Genomic DNA, 22,045 nt, shown 5'->3' on the forward strand with positions numbered 1-22,045 from the left:
TTCAACATCGTAAATTCGATGCTATTTAGAATTGTGATCAAGTAGTTTATTCGTATGTTCTATCTAAGATATTATAATAAAACTCCTCCAAGTAAATCAAATTATTTTCAACTCAACGTAATACCTACTTCAAGCAAATGATCCAGGAGTGAGACCCGCAGAATAGATTCCCACGGCATTTTAAATTAGTTCAACATAAAAAAGAAACATTAAAATCATAATCATTAAAATAATAGAATAACGAGGTGTGAGACCAAAGTTTACTTATATCGCCTTAATTACAATTAGAGGCCAATTATAAAGCAATCGAAATGATTTTTTGTAACCAAAACACTCAAGATCGCGCAACTGATAAAAATAAGAATCATGCTACATCTGAGATTTATTTATTTAATTTGATAACACCAAAAAACTGTCAATGAAGTTACACGTAATTTGGCAAAAAAATCATACTTAATGATAATTTAATTATAGTTATCTTACTATGAAGCAATAGTTCGCAATACCTTGTGCTGAAACACAGGTGCTTAAAATATTTTAAGACTTAAAACTGGTCTTTCATTTCTCGGAAAAAAAGGACCAACTTTTAATACATAAGGACCAAATTTCCGCATTCATAAGCTAGTCAGACAACAAAATTCACACAACGTCTACTAAGACTGGTTCAAAAAGTCGTTTTGTCTTCAATTAAGACGCTCTCACAGGGACTTTCCTTGCTAAGGAGAATTCAAAATACAAGGAAAATTAACGTTTTGTACAAATGTCGTGTATTTTTGGCTTTTTTCGTCTTTTTTCCCCGTTTTTAAGACGAATGTTAAGCTTGAGAGAGCACAATTAAATCAAGCACTTTGCGTGTTTTTTTTTCTCAGATCAAATAATAAGAACGTTTGGTTTCGTAAAAGAAAAAGGTCCTTTACAATAACTCTCAATTTACATATACATTACGTTTTGTAAACCGCTTTTGTTTTTGTTACGTGTGTGAATGTTAGATACTTTGTTATAGAAAATATTGTCTTAGAAATGTTTAGTATAAGTTTCGTATTAAAATGAAAGTACTTATTTATTTGGTATGTTAAATAAATACAATTATGTTATTGGTATTAATGACTATTCCTAGTATTTATGAAGTCCTAGTAAGAACAAAAATTGCACTCTAAACTTTATCTACTCTGAAGCTGTTGGTACCTAAACCCTTTAATAAATAAATAATGATACATGAAATGAAATAGGTTCTTCAAAAGAAGCCGTTATATATGAATTGATACATAAATTAACAATTGAATAAACTTAAAAGCTAGAACCGTGAGATTTTTTCAGTTACCAAGTAATTGACGTTTAGCGAAAATACCACTTAATTAATATCTCGATACTACCCGATAATCGATTGTAATAGAATCGATACTACACGCAATCGAGTGCTATCAGTTCATCACTGTTTTGTAATTACACTCGAGTGCAAAGAATCCGGGTTAGTAACAAAGTGCTAACGTTATAATCTTTTTTATAAAAAGTATCAGACACAAAAGGTTTGTATCGCGTTAAGTTTTTTGCTTATTTCAAAACATAGGAGATTTAGGCACAATTCGTTAAAAATAAAAGCGTTTACGATAAATTACTAAAGAGGTAACCGAGTTCAACTATTACAAACACAATGGTAATCTTCATTACATTACAAAACACAGGTTTATTACATAAATATATTATTTGTATGTAGGTATGTATCATCAAAGAAAAACGTTGTAATAAAAAATGCAGGGCAGTGCTTAAGGTCAGTATGTTACCCATAGTGTTCTCAAATTATATTACGTCATTCATACGAAATTATTGGATTTGCGGTTGCTAATGCTAGTTATGATGAAGATTGTAATGATTAAAAATGTTAAAAGGTGAGGAGGTAAATACGAAATTAATATTTATTTTTAATGAGTTGCATTTTTTGCACTAAAGTGTAACTTAATGTCTTTATAAAAAAACTTGTTGGAAAAGTCACAAAAAAACAATATAAAAAAATAAGAAGTTATAAAAACTAAGAGATCAGATGAAAACCACACATTTAAGTATAATAAAATAACACTTTGTAATAAATCATCATAGGTAACGTTAATGGGATGGTAAAACCTTATTACTGTTATAAAACCACAAAAATACCCCCAGGTAATTTACTTTTTACAAGAAGATGACTAACTATTAGAAATACCTATAGTTTTCAATCACACGGAATCTACGCTAGGTAATAATTAGGATACCTATAGATAATACCTAAATATAGAATCTGCACCGACATGATAGAAATAACGCTTCTTAGTTTGTTTATACGCGCTAATTTTGAATACTACTTGACATATTTGAAAAAATATGTCAGTGTTAGATAGCCCATTTATAGAAGAAGTCTATAGGATACTTTTTATCCGAGTGCGTAGGGTAGTTTATATGGGAAGCGAATAAAAGAAGTTTGTTAATTTGGTTGAACGAGCTAATCTTAGGAACTACTAAGCCTATTTGATAAAATATACTTTCAGTGTTAGATACTTGATCTACGGAGGAAGATTATACTTTTTATCCGGGTACGCGAAGAAGTTCCCACGAACTCGAACAAAGTCGCGAATAAAAGCTAGTATCCAAATACAGGATACAATAATAAATTCCTCGTTAGATAACGCCCGCATTTCCAAGACAAATAAATGCGTTTGAAACTATTCTAGTCAAACTATTTCAAAGTCTTTGTTGTGTTAGGATGGGCTCGTCTAGCCTCATCATCATCCTCCGAGCCTTTTTCCCAACTATATTGGGTTCGGCTTCCAGTCTAACCGGATTCAGCTGTGTACCAGTGCTTTACAAGAAGCGACTGCCCTATCTGACCTTCTCAACCCAGTTTACCCGGGCAACCCAATGCCCCTTGGTTAGACTGGTATCAGACTTACTGGCTTCTGACTACCCGTAACGACTGCCAAGGATATTAAATGACAGCCGGGACCTACAGTTTAACGGGCTTGTATAGCCTATTGAATATATTACTAGGACCGCCATCTTGACCTTGACAGCCCAATTACAAAGAAATATCCATATCCTGGACTTGGTCGTTAGATGAGCCGAATCATGATTGGTAGAAAAAATCTACGACCATTAGTTTTTGCAATGGTAGAAAAATCCCAATAGATTTATAAGTAAGTATAAACAACCATGGGTATTATTCAATTCTATGCCATAATTCTTACTTAATTATTATAAATGTGAAAGTAATTTTCCATCTATCTATCTATTACGCTGTCTTAGTTAAGCAAGAGAACCGATCCAGACGATTTTTATTTACATTAATTGAAATAATTAAGGGTTTTTATATTACGTTCCCAATATCTTACGTATATATGTACTGTTTTGCTTACTAGAAGGAGGTATCATTTAGAATCTGTGGTATGGGCTAGATGTTAAAATCCTAGCTATCCCTAAATAGACTAATCAATCTATGGATTGAATATTGGACACGGCCGTTAGACGTACTAACATCTGCTTAACATACTATAACAATTTTCAATTGGTCCTGCGATCCGGAACAACTGTAATACCTACTACTAAAGCCAATTTGATGATGAATGATATCATTACAACATACCGATATAATTCTCAAGTGAGTAACATTTTAATACTGCATACTAATCATCTAAAGCGGATCCTGGGAAAACACAACATATATACCAGATAAATCTATACTAATAAAAAATCTGTAAAAAAACTTTTAAGTTAAACGGTTTTATCTTATGTGCACTGAAAACTAGAAAATAAAAAAAACTGTTACTTACCTATAAACCTACATAGGTGGTCCCGGTCATATTAGACTAAAATAAAAACGTGGGGCCCATTACCTAACTATTGCTGTAATACTTTCTTCTGAGGTAAAATAGGTGTGGATTTCTACTTACTATAATCGTAACTGGAGATTTTGACAATCAATAAATCAGCCGTAGCGGCTTCACCAGCGAACGCCGAGCTCACGATCTACCAAAGTATAAAGATATGCTTTGCCATAGGTAGGATTTCAAAGGGCCCCCACGTTTTTATTTTAGTCTAATATGACCGGGACCACCTATGTAGGTTTATAGGTAAGTAACAGTTTTTTTTATTTTCTAGTTTTCAGTGCACATAAGATAAAACCGTTTAACTTAAAAGTTTTTTTACAGATTTTTTATTTTCTAGTTTTTAGTATTTAATGAAAATGCCTACCGAATATTCCTCATTCTATATTTGGGTCAGCAGCGGTGAGGGAGTGCCAGACTCTTATTGACTAAAAACCGTTGTGTTTCGTCGTAGGCCTTTTATGTACCAGGACAATCCCGCAGCCCAGGCAGGCCTTGGCCCTGTTGGGCCCCGCTGGGGTTGCTGACAGTATTCTACTTGAGTTGCCCTTTCATTTGATACCCATATTGAGGGGGTTGTGGAAAAAATATGTAATCCGCCATTTTGTACCGGCGGCCATCTTGGATTTACAATGTTATTGATATTAGTATATTGTATTGTCATCGGAATTAAAGGTGTGTACCGAATTTCAGATCAATCTGACAACAGCAAGGTACTTAAATTTGAATTACTAAATTTGACCCAAGAAAGAATAAATAAAACAAACAGGGTAAGCTAAATAAAACCGTTTAATTATAAAGCTGAAGAGTTTGTTTGTTAGTTTGTTTATTTGAACGCGCTAATCTCAGGAACTACTGGTCCGATTTGAAAATTTCTTTCAGTGTTAGATAGCCCATTTATCGAGGAAGGCTATAGGCTACTTTTTATCCCGGTACGGGAAGTAGTTCCCACGGGATGCGGGTGAAACCGCTGGCAGAAGCTAGTCTACCATATAGGTACCAGGATATAAGGAAACTATGCATTGGTGTCACGCCGATCGAATGTAGGTTGCTTTGGCATTTTAATTCGCAAACGGATCTCGGAATTGAAGACGTTTTTGAAGGCTACTACAGTTTTATGATTGCCTGGTAACGTGCCTCTTAGGACCAACTTTTATGGTCGGGTTTGACCTCGAGCAGGACAATGTTTTTTTTTTGTTTTTTTTTTTATCTCATAACCATGTATAGTGTATTCGAAGTGATACCATTATAATGTTATATCGCTTGATATACCAATCTATCGTAGTCATATTAATTAGCCAGCTTAATAGCGGATTGCTATAGCATATCTTTCCTCGTGCTGGAGCTTATGTCAAAATTCATCCATCACAAATCAAGGGTTAGATAATAAACCACCGTTAGTCGTTCGTTAGTTAGTAGATTTATAATGCTTATTACATAGAACTATATAATATTTTGAAGCAAGCATTTTTTGTCGCAAGACTTATCGAAGGCAGTGCAGATAATGTTATTTTTTTTTATTTTGCAATTAATTTATGTGAGCCAGGTGTTATATTAGAAATATCTTTTGGAACACAAAATTTTATTGTTGTTTTATTTATGAATTTTGTATATTCAGATTTGATATTTATGGCATCACAACAAACAATTTTGGTTTGGGTTGGTTGAAATAGGATGACATATATCACAATTTTTTTAAATGTTTTGTCTTTATACAAGTTATACGACATTTCAGCTAACTTTTAAAATGCCTTTTAAAATCAGAAATCATTAACGTTAAGATTAAGTTTTTTAAAGAAAACATTTAAAAGGAAGAACAAGAATGAGCTTGACTTTATGCACTTGAAAATTTTCGTGATGTAACGCATTCTTGTAACAACTGATAAACTAATAATTGACTGATTAATAAATTGCAACACTTATGTAAATAAAATTCTTATTGTAATTGCTTTATTTCCAGTGGAATATTTTTTAACGTATCACATCGCACTAACATTAATTATTACAAAGGAAAAAGTTTGTGACTGCGTAGGTAAGTATTTTTGTCACTTCTTCACGCGCAAACGGCTGAACTTATTTCTATGAAATATAGGTAACACATCAGAATATACACGACAATAGGTGTAGGTACTAGACAATTTTTTATCCGGTTGCAGGATGTAGTTTTTTTAAGTTTTTCTACAACAATGAAACGCCAAGTAAGCATTGTATCTACCGAATTTCAAACCGTTATTAGGCTCAAAAACATACGAAACAACCGAGTATACCCCACAAAATTCGCAAATCTCAATCAAGACTAATAAAAAGCAGACGATCTTTATACAGAGCGATGAATCAAAAGGAAGTTCGCACTCTGCGTAGGTTCCGTAATAACGTATTAAAAGGAGATTGGGCAAGAATGTATGAAGTTTGGTCCAAATGTCCACCACGAACGAGACCTATATAATTAAATAGTCCACTTAATTTAGAGTAACTTTTACTAAGAAAGTAAAAAAAAAACAATGTCAAAAAAAAGTTATAGCCAAAAATGCATTCTTAATTTTCGGTAGTTTTTGTATGTTATCATTAAAATAAAAAAATATTATTTTATTCCACTTCCATTTCCGCACTTTATCTCAAACTTAGATAAGTAAGACACATTTGCATATAAACAGCCCATATTTTTGCCCGATGGATGTACGAATCACTAACCAATTGAGGCGCCAGAAGTGCTTGAATATACTCAGCGGTTCCTGGATCTAAGAAAGTTCGATGTAACTGGTGGTGTCTTCTCTCTAATAATGAACAATTCTATTTTGTCAGAAGTTACAGAAAGTACGAAAATCGAACATCACGAAAAGTAATTGAAAAAATGAAATAGAAAAATCTGTAAAATGTTGTATTTGATTTTGCTATAACTTTTTTTTGGCATTATATTTTTTTTTACTTTCATAACAAAAAATGTTCTACATTTAACGGGCTATCTAGCCATATAGGTCTCGTTCGTGGTGGACATTTGGACCGGAATCGCCCATTGTCCTTTATTGAGGCGATGGCTTAAACTGAAAATTATCATCTGCCTAGCCTTTTCTTAAGTTGGAGTCAGTTTCCAGTCTGATGCAGCTGAGTACCACTGCTTTACAAGGAGCGACTACTTTTCCCAACTATGTTAGGGTCGGCTTCCAGTCTAGCTAGATGCAGCTGAGTACCAGTGTTTTACAAGGAGCGATGGCCTATCTGACCTCCACAACCTAGTTACCCGAGAAATCCCTAAGTAAGACTGGTTGTCAGACTTACTGGCTTCTGCCTACCAATAATGTTCAAATGACAATCAAAACCTCAGGCACGGTGGAGTGATGACTTGCGCAAGGCGGCTGGCAGGAGCTGGATGCGAGAAGCCGAAAATCGATCTCAGTGGCGTGCACTTGGAGAGGCCTATGTCCAGCAGTGGACTGCGATAGGCTGATGATGACAGTCAAAACTAACAGTTTATCGTGCCATCCGAAACACTATAATATGTAGGTACATAAACTAAACATTAAACCGGCTAAGAATTTGCTGCAACCCGCTTAACCTGGTTCATATACGGTCAAGGTAATATGTATTGAGCAAGATACTTACCGCTTAGAATATTTGGACGGAAGGACCAGTATATCTGTGTAGATAGAATGTGTGTAATTGGTGTGTTTTTTGGACTGGTATGAAGTGTCAAATTATACTGGACTGTTTATGAGATGGTTTAGTTAATTGTAAAAGTGAGAGTAATTATATATCTATATTGTTGTTGTTATCACGAATCTGCGTTTGTTTAGTATTTATTTATTTTTTGCGTTTTTATGGTCCTATTTGTTAATATTGCAAAGTTGGGAAATAGTATTAATTTTTAATAATATTGGCACTAAATATTTCTGCTTAATTTAAATTAAATGAGATAATTTGATTAAAATAAATAAATAAAAATGATTTCAATAAATAAATTCTTTAGAGGATCATGCCTAATTAAAACTAAAAAAATAAAGAAATAAAACTTACAAAAAAAATATCTCCAAAACAACCGAAAAAATCACAAAAAGAAACAATCACTCACATTTGCAACAAAAAAAAAAAACAAAAAACACTAATTAAATTCCAAATTCAAATAAATTGGAACGTTTATTTATTTTTTATTTTCGCAACCGCCACTACTCGTAGAACACTTTGAATTTCAAACCGCGTTCGCGAACGCTACATATGGTTGGTAGTCGGTAAATGACCATTGAGCCGTTCTATATCACCTGTTGAACTAGGGTTGGCACTGGCTGGCTAATATATAAAGACTGCCCAACGAGTGTGTTTACGCACAACTTTTGAGAGGACGGTTTATGATTGTGACGAATCCGTGACGTGAATGACGAAATGACGTAATGACGTATGACCGCAACGATTCATTGCTAAGGGCATGCGGGTGGGAAATTGTTGCTTTCCCGATTTAATTGCGTTGGTACTGTTATTTGCGTTAAGTAAACAACTACGTGACAGTAAGGACCAAAATTATTGTATGGTGTCTGATACTCTTAGGTAACAATTTTTGTTAAAATCTATGATACTCTTAAGTAACTATTTTTGTTATAATCGATTTTAAAAAAGGACCTTTATGTATGTATGTTTATACGCGATTATCTCAGGTATTTTATTATATTAGTACTTAGTTTATTATGTGAGTTTTAGTATTTGTTAGATTTAGGATAACGTTTTAGATGTATTATTAAAGTCTGTTTTATTTTTTTTCTAAAAAGTTGTTTAGGTTCACAATTAGGGATTAAAATTATTTATAAAAAAATACATTATTAATTAAATTACAAATATTCTTTGAGTTCTTTCAACCTATTCCTTTCAATTATGGGCTCTGTAGCATCCCCTGTTTTGAAAACTGGTTTAGCCCTTACACTTATGTGAAGTGTAAGGTCAGGAACAATAGATACTAAAATCTATTTTTGTTCACGTAACAGGTCATCGCCATTTTGTTTTGGTCACAAAACAATTGTTTATGATTTAATTGTATGAACTCAGGTGTACCTAATTAAAATGTATTGATCTTAGTTTATCAAGATCTTTTTTTTTTATTAGTACATTTAACCTGTATTGATGTATTAAAATCTCTTACTTTATTTATGTTGCATCTTACCTGTAGAAGTAGAAGATACAATTTGTTAAAGATTTTACTCCCTCAAATTAAGTCCTTGTAATATTTAGATAATCCGTGTAAGAATTAGGATACACTCAAATGAGTTTGATATATAATTAAATTAAAGAGAAAGTACCTAAAATAAAAATTGACAAAGAAATAAAATTGTGTAATAGTTTATTTTCTGTAGGTCAGAGGAGCATATTCAATACATTTGCCGGAGTTGCAATTATCGAAAGAGTTACCGAGTTGATAAAAGGCTCCAGAAGGAACATGGTGGGTTTTAGTCAGTAGGTCCGATACTCAACACGCTGCACCTATAGAGGAATTATCTGATAATTTATTAAGAAAATGTAGTTATTTATAATAATTTTTGTACTTTGGTGTCATCTCCTTTTGACCCGATGACTGGTGATGCCTCGTCGGATTAAGTCCGTCAATGTACCATTTTTTCTACATTATGCATAAAATAAATAAACAATAATTGCAGCCTGACATAATTAAACCTTATTTTTACTCTGGTAACCCTAACCAGTGCATCTCCGTTTAAGCCGCGCGTACACTCGCGACCTTGCGGCGTGAGAGGCGATTTTTGGCGCCAACTATAGCTTGCATCTATCACGTGTGTACTTAGCTTTCTGATAGGGCACTGGTTTGAATAGTACCTACCAAGGGCACGTCTATGTTGGCCAATGAAGATACTTATTTCTTAGCCTTGTGAACTGAGACTAAAGTAATGAGGGATCTTTACGTATAGAATCATTTAAAACATATTAAGATTGGAACTGTTAGAAATAGGTATTTTCAATGGCAAAAATTGAATGTTGTCTCACTGCTGGGCAAGGGCCTCCCCATATTGATACCACACGTTCCAATCCTTTGAGCCCACCAATCTCGAAGGTAAGAATTCAAAATAATAAGTGAGTATATCTTGGACCAACACTCGGCTGTCCTTGAAAATCTTTAGCTCCTCCAAAGATCCTCCATCTTTGAAGGGGCAGGCATGGAAGTCAGATAGGCAGTCCTTCCTTGTTAAAAACTGGTTAGACTTTTAACCGATCTCAACATAAGTACTTGGGAAAAAGGCGCGGGCGATGATGACAAGGAATCCAAAAAACCGATTTATGGTTTGTTTCTTTTAGAAAGTTTTATAGCATGATTCTCGGAACAAACCATTTCTTCTTATTGTTGCCAAATAGGCTTTTGTAGACACGTTATGTCATTGCCTCACACAAATAAATCTTCGAAACCAATAATTTAAACAAGACTACAATAAATAACACTTTCTTTCTAATAACATTAATCTAATTTACATAATTAGGTAACGATTGATAAATTACACTGCGTTACAAATTTAAAAAAAATTTGAGTACCTACCCGTTTTGAAATGTCATGATTTTTTATTTATACGTATCGTTTAATAAACATACATACAAATTATCTTTCCATCACGTGTCATTTTTTTTCCGCAAGAAAGTGCCAGATTATATTAGAAATTAAAACGTCAAAACATATTTGAAAGAAATCTTATAAAATCAACCAAATTTTTTTATATTAATGAAGTCTAATTTTATCATTTAAGTTAAAAAAAGTCAACAAAAATATTACCTATGAATTTTTTTAAAAAAATATCGTGAAACTTCAACTCTTTCTTTTGTGCTTCGAATGATCTTCTCGTTTTAAACGCCAACAGTAATCACCTAACATAGTTGTGTCCCAACGGCCTTGAAATCGTTCTTCAAGCTTCTTTACATCCTGGTGAAACCTCTCACCATGCTCATCACTGACCGCACCAAGATTAGATGGAAAAAAAGAAAAATGAGAATGAAGAAAGTGAATTTTTAATGACATTCTGCAACCCAACTTTTCGTATGCTTTTAACATGTCGTTCACTAGCTGCTCCGCATTTTCGGCTCTGTGGTTCCCTAAAAACCCTTTTATAACTGCTTTCAGTGACAACCAGGCGTCAAGTTCCGTATTAGTAAGCTTTTCGTCAAAATTTGGGTCTTTCATCAAAGTACGTGTTTGTGGTCCCACAAATATTCCTTCTTTGGGTTTGGCATCACTTAACTTTGAAAATACTGTCTTCTAATATAAAAAGCCATCTCCCTCTTTATTCATAGCCTTCACAAAATTTTTCATCAAACCAAGTTTTATGTGGAGTGGTGGTAAAATGACATTTTTAGGATCTATCAATGGTACATGTTTCACATCAGATTTTCCGCATACAAACTCTGACCTTTCTGGCCATACTTTTGTAATGTAGTGTTTTTCTGTGGCTCTGCTGTCCCACATACAAAGAAAACAATTTGAACAAGAATTTTTGTTTGTGATTTCACTATTTACTGTCCGCAAACGTAACAAAACTTACTTGGTACATTTAAGCAGTTGCGACGACCAGTTAGTCCAGTATCCATATTGGTTTTTAAAAAAAATATGTGCAAAGATGTTGGCGTTATCGAATATAAACGATTACTAAACAAAACAAAACAATAAAAAAGTACAATACATCAAAAACGGTAACGGTCTTTTACGCCTAAAGTGAGGGTAGTAGAAAATAATAATTGACATGTACCTCGAAAACTAGACGTGATGGACACCACATATGTTTGGAACATTTAATCTATGACTCATTACCTATTAATTCCAGCTAACAGTTAAGAGGGTACCAAAATCGTGTAACGCAGTGTTATTATTTGTTTTAATATGCCAAACACGCCGAAATAGTCAAAAAACATTTCTAACCGCGCTATTCATTTCCTTAATTTATGAATTTCCATGCAAGTTTGCATTGCAAACACATTTTTATTTCGTGTAAGTTCCCGGGCCATATAGTGCACGTGTTGCACTCATAATACGAAAAAACTAAGATAAACTTTAGTACTAGTAGGTATTGTTTATTTAAATATCAAAAAAATCTTGTTCATCATCTCCCGAGCCTTTTTCCCAACTATGTTGGGGTCAACTTCCAGTCTAACCGGATTCAGCTGAGTACCAGTGCTTTACAAGAAGCGACTGCCTATCTGACCTCCTCAACACATTTAACCGGGCAAGCCGATACCCCTTTTTTTTTTTTTTAGCGACGTAAAATCATCAAATGACCCCTCCCGCTGTGGGTTAGCAGCGGTGAGGGAGTGTCAGACTCTTACTGACTAAAATCGTCGTGTTCCGTCATAGGCCTTTTATGTACCAGGGCCGCGGTATCTCTTTCGAACAACCCGCAGCCCCGGCAGGCCTTGGCCCTGCTGGGCCCCGCTGGGGCCGACATCTCTTGAGACATCTCTTTGAGGAGAGCGTGGAACAACGCGCGCCGTCGACACGGGTCTGTCGTCTAGAGAGACAGAGGGACGATGAGCCACCCGAACTCACCGCCCACAGACCCACGCCTACGGTGGCCGGGAGTCATCTCGCGACACCCGGCGCCCATGGTGTCTACCTGGTCCAGCACGGCGGCCGGGATGAGAGGTGCGAACTCTCTGGCGTTCCGCCTCCTCCTTCTCGAGCATGACAGCTTCGCAGAAGGAGGCGACGGCATCCCATTCCCTCTCGCCCCGGACCATGGCCTGAACCAGGGCCGGACGCGAGAGGTCGCCGCCGCCCAAAGCCTCGACGAGGACCCGGCGGTGCCCTTCCCATGCGGGGCACACCTGGACTGTGTGGTCCACCGTGTCCTCGGGGCTCGTACCTCCCGAAACAACCGTGTCCGGTGAGGACCTGCGTCATGCGGTACGTGAGGGCGCCGTGACTCCTCCCGAGCCACTCCTCAAAGAGGGGACTTACCGCCACGATGGTGGCGTGCCCTAAGCCGATACCCCTTGGTTAGACTAGCGTCAGACTTACTGGCTCAAAATAAGTATTTGCAGGTAAAGACGAAATATTTATTTCAGAACTAAGTAGGTTATGCAGTAACGGTATTAGCATTTTATTGAATTTTCACAGACCTGGCACCGAAATTAGAATTGAACTAGTTTATCTAAATACGTATACAAGCTGTTGATTTGCATCCGTGCCATAGTCAAGGACGTAATTATACTAATGATTCTCAACCCAAATCAACAAAAAAATTGATACGAAAATTTTTGATTTTAATTTTTTTTCGGAAATTTGTCAATGCCAACTACCCGTTTTCAAACTCGGCGCGTGTGTTACTGGCCTCAAAACTGTGCTGCGCCCTCAGACAAACGCAAACACAAAGCATTCGCAACGATCACTCATGAATTTCATTCATAAAATTGGATTATTTCTGAAATACTATGACATTACAATGACATAAAAAGCAGCGAATATTAACTATTTCCCGTTAACTGTAATTCCAATCGATTATTTACGTATTTTATGTCCTCCTCCTGAAGTATGGCACAAATGCAAATCAACACCTTGTATAATCTAAATAAGTTAGTTGTATGTTTTATATATATATATTTATTATTAAGTTATTGTAAAAATACGTATTAGATATGATAGTCCAAATTCAGGAGCATAAACAAACTTCAGTGAAATAAATTTCTGAAATAATGTTTTTCATCTTTCAAGACATTGTATACAAAGACATACTAGGTATACCTATTTATGTGGCGATAATGATTAAAAAGCATTTTTTCCTTATATTACTGTTGCTAAGGATAAATAAACTAACTTTACCCTAATAAATTACGACCAAATAGGTAATCTTTAACTAAAGGAAAAACATCTTCTATCTTTTTTACATTTACTTATTTATTTTATAGTTTTCTCACGTCATACATCCTTAGTTTGATCTTGATTTTTTAAGCACCACTAATTATGTCAGGTCAACTTCTCAGCCATCGAGCCAAACGCCAAAATCTTGAATGTCTAAGAACTTTGTGTTGTTTCCTATCTCGCAAATGTTTTTTGAAATTTTAATGACTTTATATAGACGTACCTATATACTCATCCCCATATTGCTGCCGCTATCCCAATTTTGTCCTTCTACTAAATCCATCAACGTTCATGCAAAAATCCTACATACTACTACTAAAAAGGAATTTGTATAGAGGTAGATTGAAGCCCGCATAGCAATTGATTAAGCAACGTTTATCTATAAATATACATATCTAAGGACCATCCTACTACATTTCATTAAATACAAAGGGTGAGCAAAGACGTCAGCTCAATACAGTTTTACGGCCCACATTACAAGTAAAATTGTGAAATTCTTTAAGTACCCAGTTTACCTTTTAGCTTTACCTACGTCATATCTTTTATTTTCCAAGTAGTATTTTCCTCTTATTTCTTATCGTTATTATTTATTTGTATGAATACCTGGTCCTTACCCATGTATTTTAGGAATTTGTGACTGACTAGCTAGATAATTATTTTCCTCAAGCCGTCTGAAATTAGCCAGTTGACAGGCTTCGCGCGTGCACAGAAGCATTTTGGTTCGTTATCGTGAAATGAATAGTTATAGATGTTTTAATTCAGGAAAGCGGGTGAATCATATTTGTGTGTGTACCTAAATGTGCGTGCATACACCAGTCTTTGTATGCGTTATCTCACGAGCACTCAGTAGTTTCCGAATTACCGATAATGTTTTACATTATTGCATGTTTTCTTCTACCATATCCTCTATCTGCAATCATCTTACAAGGAACATTCTTTCTAACCATATCGACTTTCACACAATCCATCCATCGTTCTTTTGGTCGTCTTCTTCCCTAAATCCACATTCATGCTCATCACCTTCCTCACAACATGACTCTCATTCCTCAGTATCACATGCCCATACCAATTCACTTAAAACTATTCTACTTGAACTGTTGAACAAGTCTTAATATCTACAACGAAAGTAAAAGTACCTAAGTAATCTTATACTGTGAGTCTAGACATTGATAATCCGCACTAACAATAGTTGAAGCCTTGACTCTGAGACAGTAGTTAACAAGGAGTTAAATTAAGCAGTAACCTATCACGACCCTACTAGGCTACTTCACATTTCATAACTATGAAGTAAGAGTATCTTATTAGATCATCATTATCTGACTAACCTTTTCCTAACTAAGTACTATATTGGGGACGGCTTCCAGTTTTATCTGATGCAGCTGAGTACCAGTGTTTTACATGGAGCGATTGCCTATGCTACTCCTCAACCCAGTTAACAGGGTAAGACTATAGGTACTCTTTGGTAAGACTGGTTGTCAGAATTTCTGGCTTCTGAATACCCACGACAACTATTCAAATGACAGCCAAGACTCACAAACGCAGCGTGCCATCCGAAACACGGAGGAACTCGTCATGACACAAGATGGTCTCCCATTCACGAACAGTTTATAGTTGTTCCCAAGGTTTGTCAAGGTGAACATGAAGATAGATATAAAATCAGTAACTATCATACTCTAGGTTATATTCCTAGCTTACTTAAGACCTAGAAACTATTCACAAAACAGTCACGATGCTGAAACACTAACATATCAGTTACGAAATCGCTACGTCTCGGCGCCGGATTTAATTAAAACAAGTTTAGCTACAAGTACATACGGAGTTTACGAAACAGGTCACATTCTTGAAGTATTTATTACACGCTATATCTGTTACTTTACATGTAAATATAGTCGTTTTAAATAAGATTATTTAAAGCGCTCCAAAAAGTGTCTTAACACTAAAAAAAATATGCATGTAGGTAGGTACATTATAAACATACAAGCACGGTTCACGCAAGATATAAATCTCTAACAGCCTTACTACAAAAACTTAAACATATGTTGAACACTTGTCTAAAAAAAGTATGGCTGCAAAACGAACCTTATTTCAACGGCATAATCGGTCTTTTTTTAAACAAGTGTTCAACAGATGTTTAAAAGTTTTTATGGTACGACGGTAAGTTTCTCGATACACCTCAAAGTCAAAATGTTTTGTTTTTCAAATAGGTCTTTGCAGGCTCCTATGAAACGTCACACTAGTTGCACGGTTCCAAAAAGTTGGTCTCATGGAGAAGAGCCAGCAAGAAACTGCATATCCTAGTAAGAAGGTTATTAAACTTCATTTGGTTTTAGACTCGTTGGTCTGTGACTAGCCTTAACTAATACCAAGAATGTTCAAAAAAACAGGAAATTAAGATGACTTCCGAAAACTTTGTGGCTTTTGTATGAGGACAATTTTTTCGGTGGGATCATATGTTGACGATGATGATAACCCTAGGCTGTTCTCATATCAGGAGATCAGCCAGCTACTCAGGACATACTATATATAGTGCACGAGCATTTGCGCAGATAAAGGTACCTACACTCTCTATTCCTTCACTCACGTAGCCCGATGATCATACACCTATATGCTGTGACACACCTACTATATATGCCTCAATGATACATATTTTCTAAAACCACAGAAAAACAACTATTTGCCTAATTCATTTAAACTAAAGAAGAGGGTGACGCCTATTAATCCTTTTTAGGTAAACGTTATTCACTCCAATAGTAGGTAATTATTAGGATATAATGTGTTTTTAATTATCCTTGGATATAGAGGTAAAACAAAACCACATGTGTTGCTCTGAAAGAGTGGAGGTTTATTTATTAAAACACTTCTTAACAAAACTTTTAGGTACATAACATACTTATCACTAAACACTTATTTAACTTACCTGAAAGAGAAACAACATTTAAAGCTATTGCTTTACCTCACGTTTCTTAAAAATTAAATAATGAACTTAACCTTAAACAGCCTTAACCATTTATCTCACAAGCTTCCACAGATTAAAAATAGGTCACAGATTAAACATATGTCACAGATAAATCATATATACGGTACAGACCAAACGAAGTGTACACGCACTTTGTTTACATCTCCCCCCCCGCAATAAATTACAAGATTATTACTTGACTACTGGAATAAGTTTAGTAATATGGAAAAGATTTGACTCTAACTTTTTGTGACCCGTGTTTACTTTGTAAATGGAATTGGATATTTTATCTACTATTTGATAAGGTCCTATTTTCAATTCATCTAATTTTTTTCGGTTTAACCTATTTCCGTTTTCAACATATACTGAATCTCCAACTTTTAATTGATATAGTTTCCTATGTTTATCAAATCTTTGTTTATTGTAATTATGTGATTTTATACTATTTTCCAAGGCAATTTTTCGGTCTCGCAATAGATGATCATGTGTTATATTTTGTTTCAGTTCATTTGGTAAAATATCAACATTTTTTCCTTCTAATAAATATTTTGGAGAAAATCCTGTTACACTATGTTCAGTTTCATTATATTTTTCAGTGCATTCGTGAGCAATAGTTGTCCAGGCAATTTTATCCCTTCTTTCATTAATTTTACAACGAATTTTATTAACCAACGTCTGGTTTAACCTTTCGTTCAATCCATTAGAAAATGGCGCATTTACCGCTGTGAAAATTATAGGTATATCTTCTTTTTCTAAATAAAATTTGAAATCTTTTGAGTTTATGCCTGGATATTGATCTGATAGGATCAATCCAATTTTATAATCTTGTGTTACCTTTTTAACAAGTTTTATAAAATCACTTGCAGTTTGAGTTTTGGATGTCAAAATATAGGCGAAACGAGTGAAGTGATCAACTAAAAGGTGTAAATATGTTTTGGTCGAACGGGCACCACCAAATCCCCTATCGTGTCTATAGACACTATTTCGAATGGATAGGTGGCGGGGCCTAAATGGGACATTAGTCCAAACTTGTTCTTTCCTCTAGATTTATTTTTTATACAGGTATCACAGTTTTCGCACATTTTTTTTATATTTTCCAATAAATTTTTAGCATAATAAAAGCGTTTAATCTTTTTTTCCATCTGTTGTTTTCCTATATGACAGTAGTAGTGATGTACTTTTTTTATAATCTCTTTACTAAACTCCTCAGTTATTACAATTTTCTCATTTTTATTTATCTTTTTGTAGTATATACTATGTTTAAAAATAAGTTTATTCATATTTTGTTTTATATTTTTATTATTATCTTGATCATTTTGTATATCTTCCAATTTAATTAAATTCACTACTCTTAAACTACTATCTTTATTTTCGTATGATTCTAACACAGGGTTTCTGCTTAACGTATCAGCCTCTATATTATATTTTCCCGGGGCATATATTATTTCAAAATTGAACTGCGACAAATAATATGTTAAATCTCCCAGTTCTTCGTCTGTTCTGGCTTTAATATTCATCTTCTCTAATGGTTTGTGATCTGAATAAACCGTGAATGTTTTGCCTATAAGCCAGTGTTGCCAGTACTTTACTGCCTCTTTTATTGCCAAGCACTCAAGATATATGGCTTTTTTCTTTTTCTGGGTATCATTTAGTTTTTTTGAGAAATATGCACATGGCTTTTCATCGCCATTAGGTTGAATTTGTTTTAAAATTGCTCCTATACCTTGAATGCTTGCATCTGTGTAAATATTTATTGGCAAGTCTGGGTCAAAGATAGCTAAAATCGGTTTTGAGCAAAGTAGTTTTTTTATAGTGTCGAAGGATTCTTGACATCTATCAGACCAAATGAATTTTTCTCCCTTTCTTAATAAATTATGTAAAGGGTCCAGTATAATTGAAATATTTGGCACATATTTTCCATAAAAGTTAATTTTTCCTAAAAATTGACGGACATTTTTTTGGGTTTTTGGAATTGGAAATTCTTTTATCGCAATCAAATTATCTTTTAATGGGGTGACAGTATTGTTCTGAATTATGTGTCCTAGATATTTGACCGATTCCTGTGCAAAGTTACATTTGGTAAATTTTAATTTAAAACCTTCTTTTAATATTGCTTCTAATAACAAAGATATATGCTCAACGTGTTCTTCAAATGTCTCAGAAAATACTAAAATATCGTCGATATAATTGACAGTAAAATTTGAGAGTTTATGTTTCCTTATAATACTGCTCAATATTCTTTGGAAAATTGCGGGAGAAGTTTTTAAACCAAAAGGTAAACACGTCCACTGAAAGTGTGACTCTTGGGTAACAAAGGCAGTTTTGTGTCTGTCTTCAATTCTTAAAGGTATGGACCAGAACGCTGAGTTTACATCAAATGTTGAAAAAAATTTACATTTCCTTGTTTTAACCATTAGATCCTCGATTAAAGGAAACGGTTGCGCTTGGGGAACTACAATTTTATTTAATTCGCGAAAGTCTATACAGAGCCTTGATCTCCTGCCATCTTCTTTTTTAAATGCCAGTGTTACCGGAGCAGCAAAAGGGCTATATGATTCCTCAATTAAGTTATTTTTAAGTAATTTTGAAATTTGATCTTCAATTTCTTTCATATCCTCAATAGAGCACCTGTATGGCCTTTTGCTACAGTATTTGTCTATCAACAAATCAATATGAGCTTCATATCCTTTTACAGTACCTATATCATATTTGTCTTTAGCAAAGACTGAATTGTATTTGCATATTAATTTATCAATGACAGATTTCTCCTGATGATTCAAATTATTAACTGAAACATCAAAATTATCAACCATTATGTTTTCATTAAAGTTTATTTTATATTCATTATCTGTCTTTATAGTATCCACACCTTTTTTTTCATAATACATATCTTGTTTATTTCCTATGTCACTACCTGAACTGCCAGGAATTTCTTTAGTGTTTATAGGTTGCTTTTCTTTATTTTCTATATATTCTTTATTATTATTATTATTGGTAGGGATACTCTGTGTGATACTTAAATTCTCATTTTGAGTTAAACGAAATTTTTGTATACAGTCTAACCCAATTAAGAAGTCATAGTCAAAGTTGTCTTCATCTATTACAAATATATTAATCTGTTTTTCTATTTCGAAAATCTTAATTTTTAGAGTTACCATTCCTATCGACTTTTTAACGCCATTAATTGTTTTTAAGCCTGCTTTTTTATCATATGTAGGTATTTTTGTTAAAGATAGTAACCTTGAATTTATTAAAGACACATTAGATCCTGAATCATAGATTCCTGTTGTTTCCAAAGTGTCATTTATTAATATTTTAATTTTTATTAATGGCGGCACTATTAGTTTTTTGGATCAATTTCATTTAATTCAATCTCCAATTCCGAATTATTAACACTTCTTATCTGGTCTTTTTTTGGCTTATCATTAGTTTTAATTTTGAACCAGCACTGGGATTCAGGATGGTAGCGTACACCTTTATTCTCTCTTTCACAAATTTTACATGGACTAACCGACAGCTTAACATTTTTGTCTTTAATTTTACTTTCCAAAGTCCCTATCTTTTTATCAAAATTTTTTTTGTTTACCATATGCTCTAAACACCTTAAATTTTTAAACAAGTCTTCAGTTTCTTTTAAACTATTCCTATCAATCTTATCAGCAATAAAGTTTGGTAATCCTGTTGCAATTAAATCAATAAGGGTGACTTTATCAATAGTCTTATTTATTTCTAAGAGTAGTCTCTCTTTTTTTATTGCGTATTCTAATAACGAACCCTGTTTATATTTAAATAACATTGCATACCTGATCGGTGACCAACCTTTATCTGCGAATGTTTCACAAAAGTTTTTTTTCCATATTGTCCATTCCGAATTTATTGAGTGCTTTATGAGCATAGAGCTATGCCAGTCTAAACACGAATCTTCTATAAATAACCTAAGAACTTCAATTTTCTTGACATCTTCTTCGATTTCCAAACGTGCACATTCTGCTTCAAAAATAGTCATCCACTGCGACACATTAGTAATCTTGCTATTGAATTTGTCTATAACAAATTTTTCTGCAACTTTCGCCATATTAAAAGATTTTGGTGAATCTTTCTTTACTTTAGAAAGATTCTCCATGATTCTTACAAGAGATTCTTCTGACAATTCTGTAGTAGAGCTTTGAAGTTTTGTTTGTTCCTCCAATAGGTATCCCATAAATTGTTTATTTCCATCTTCATCACAATAAATAGCCTTCATCTCTGGCTTCATAGATATCCACACCTGTCGCTTTTCATGTCGTTTTTGTAATGTAGTTTTTACTTTCTGAAAGATCTGGGTTTGTGTTATCTTATCATGTAATTTAACAGGTTGTAACTTTTCTGGGATCGCATAGGTGTGGCCTTCTATATCCGTGATTGACGTTACGCAGATGATATTCGTTTTTACATCGTCACTGGCTTTCACCACGAACTCGAATCTCAATTTTTCCATTATTCTTTGTAACCAGCTATAAAAATGTTGTTTTATAATGTGTTTTTAATTATCCTTGGATATAGAGGTAAAACAAAACCACATGTGTTGCTCTGAAAGAGTGGAGGTTTATTTATTAAAACACTTCTTAACAAAACTTTTAGGTACATAACATACTTATCACTAAACACTTATTTAACTTACCTGAAAGAGAAACAACATTTAAAGCTATTGCTTTACCTCACGTTTCTTAAAAATTAAATAATGAACTTAACCTTAAACAGCCTTAACCATTTATCTCACAAGCTTCCACAGATTAAAAATAGGTCACAGATTAAACATATGTCACAGATAAATCATATATACGGTACAGACCAAACGAAGTGTACACGCACTTTGTTTTTTTCAAAACAATACGCGTACCTATAGGTATGTATTACCAAGTGCGCAAATCTATTATAAAAATAAGCAGAAATCACTTTTATGATTACCTAAATATTTTTTCCCAATTAATCATAGTACTTTAGACTGCACATCAGTGGTAACTGTCATGCACCGTAACTCAATAGTAATAAGTACGATTTTCCTATAAAACTGTTACCACTGACCTGAAGTTGACTGTACTTACCTATAATTTAACAATATTTAAAATAAATTGACGTGAATACAATGGTTTTTCTAATAACGTAATGATATCAAAATGTGTGCATAAACCTACATTATTTGACGCATAAATAAATAAAATACTTTCCTTAAAATAAATAAATATTGTCCTAATTGACTTCTGTTTGCATTTATATTTAGTGTAATTTAAATAAGTCAAATGCACTTTATTCTCGGTACATATGAACTATGTACTTGCATAATTATTAATAATGGAAATTACTAATATTTATTCACATGCCTAGCTACGTTCCACAAAGTTATTGATTTAACTCGTTATATTTCAGACTAGCCAT

General features: G+C 33.9%; 2 protein-coding genes across 5 annotated transcripts in view; both read right to left on the minus strand.

The window, feature by feature from the left end:
* LOC110379296 (uncharacterized) overlaps positions 1–22,045 on the minus strand; it is a 103,065-nt gene that overhangs the window by 51,461 nt on the left and 29,559 nt on the right. The window contains exon 1 of one of the 4 annotated variants that reach the window (XM_064041046.1): positions 19,012–19,022. The exons of 2 other annotated variants lie outside the window; for them this stretch is intronic. The gene's annotated coding sequence lies outside the window, so the exon portion shown is untranslated. Of the gene's footprint in view, positions 1–7,862; positions 8,144–19,011; positions 19,023–22,045 lie in introns of those variants that run through there. One more of the 4 variants, XM_049850277.2, reaches the window with a different exon arrangement.
* On the minus strand, positions 19,182–21,470 carry LOC135118607 (uncharacterized). The gene is made up of 2 exons (XM_064041048.1): positions 21,291–21,470; positions 19,182–21,199 (listed from the first exon to the last, which is right to left on the minus strand). The coding sequence occupies exon 2, from the start codon at positions 21,105–21,107 to the stop codon at positions 19,971–19,973; it is 1,137 nt and encodes a 378-aa protein (XP_063897118.1). The 5' UTR covers positions 21,108–21,199; positions 21,291–21,470; the 3' UTR covers positions 19,182–19,970.

The sequence above is a fragment of the Helicoverpa armigera genome, chromosome 24, assembly GCF_030705265.1.
Source record: "Helicoverpa armigera isolate CAAS_96S chromosome 24, ASM3070526v1, whole genome shotgun sequence".
In the NCBI taxonomy this organism is placed as follows: Eukaryota; Metazoa; Arthropoda; class Insecta; order Lepidoptera; family Noctuidae; genus Helicoverpa; species Helicoverpa armigera.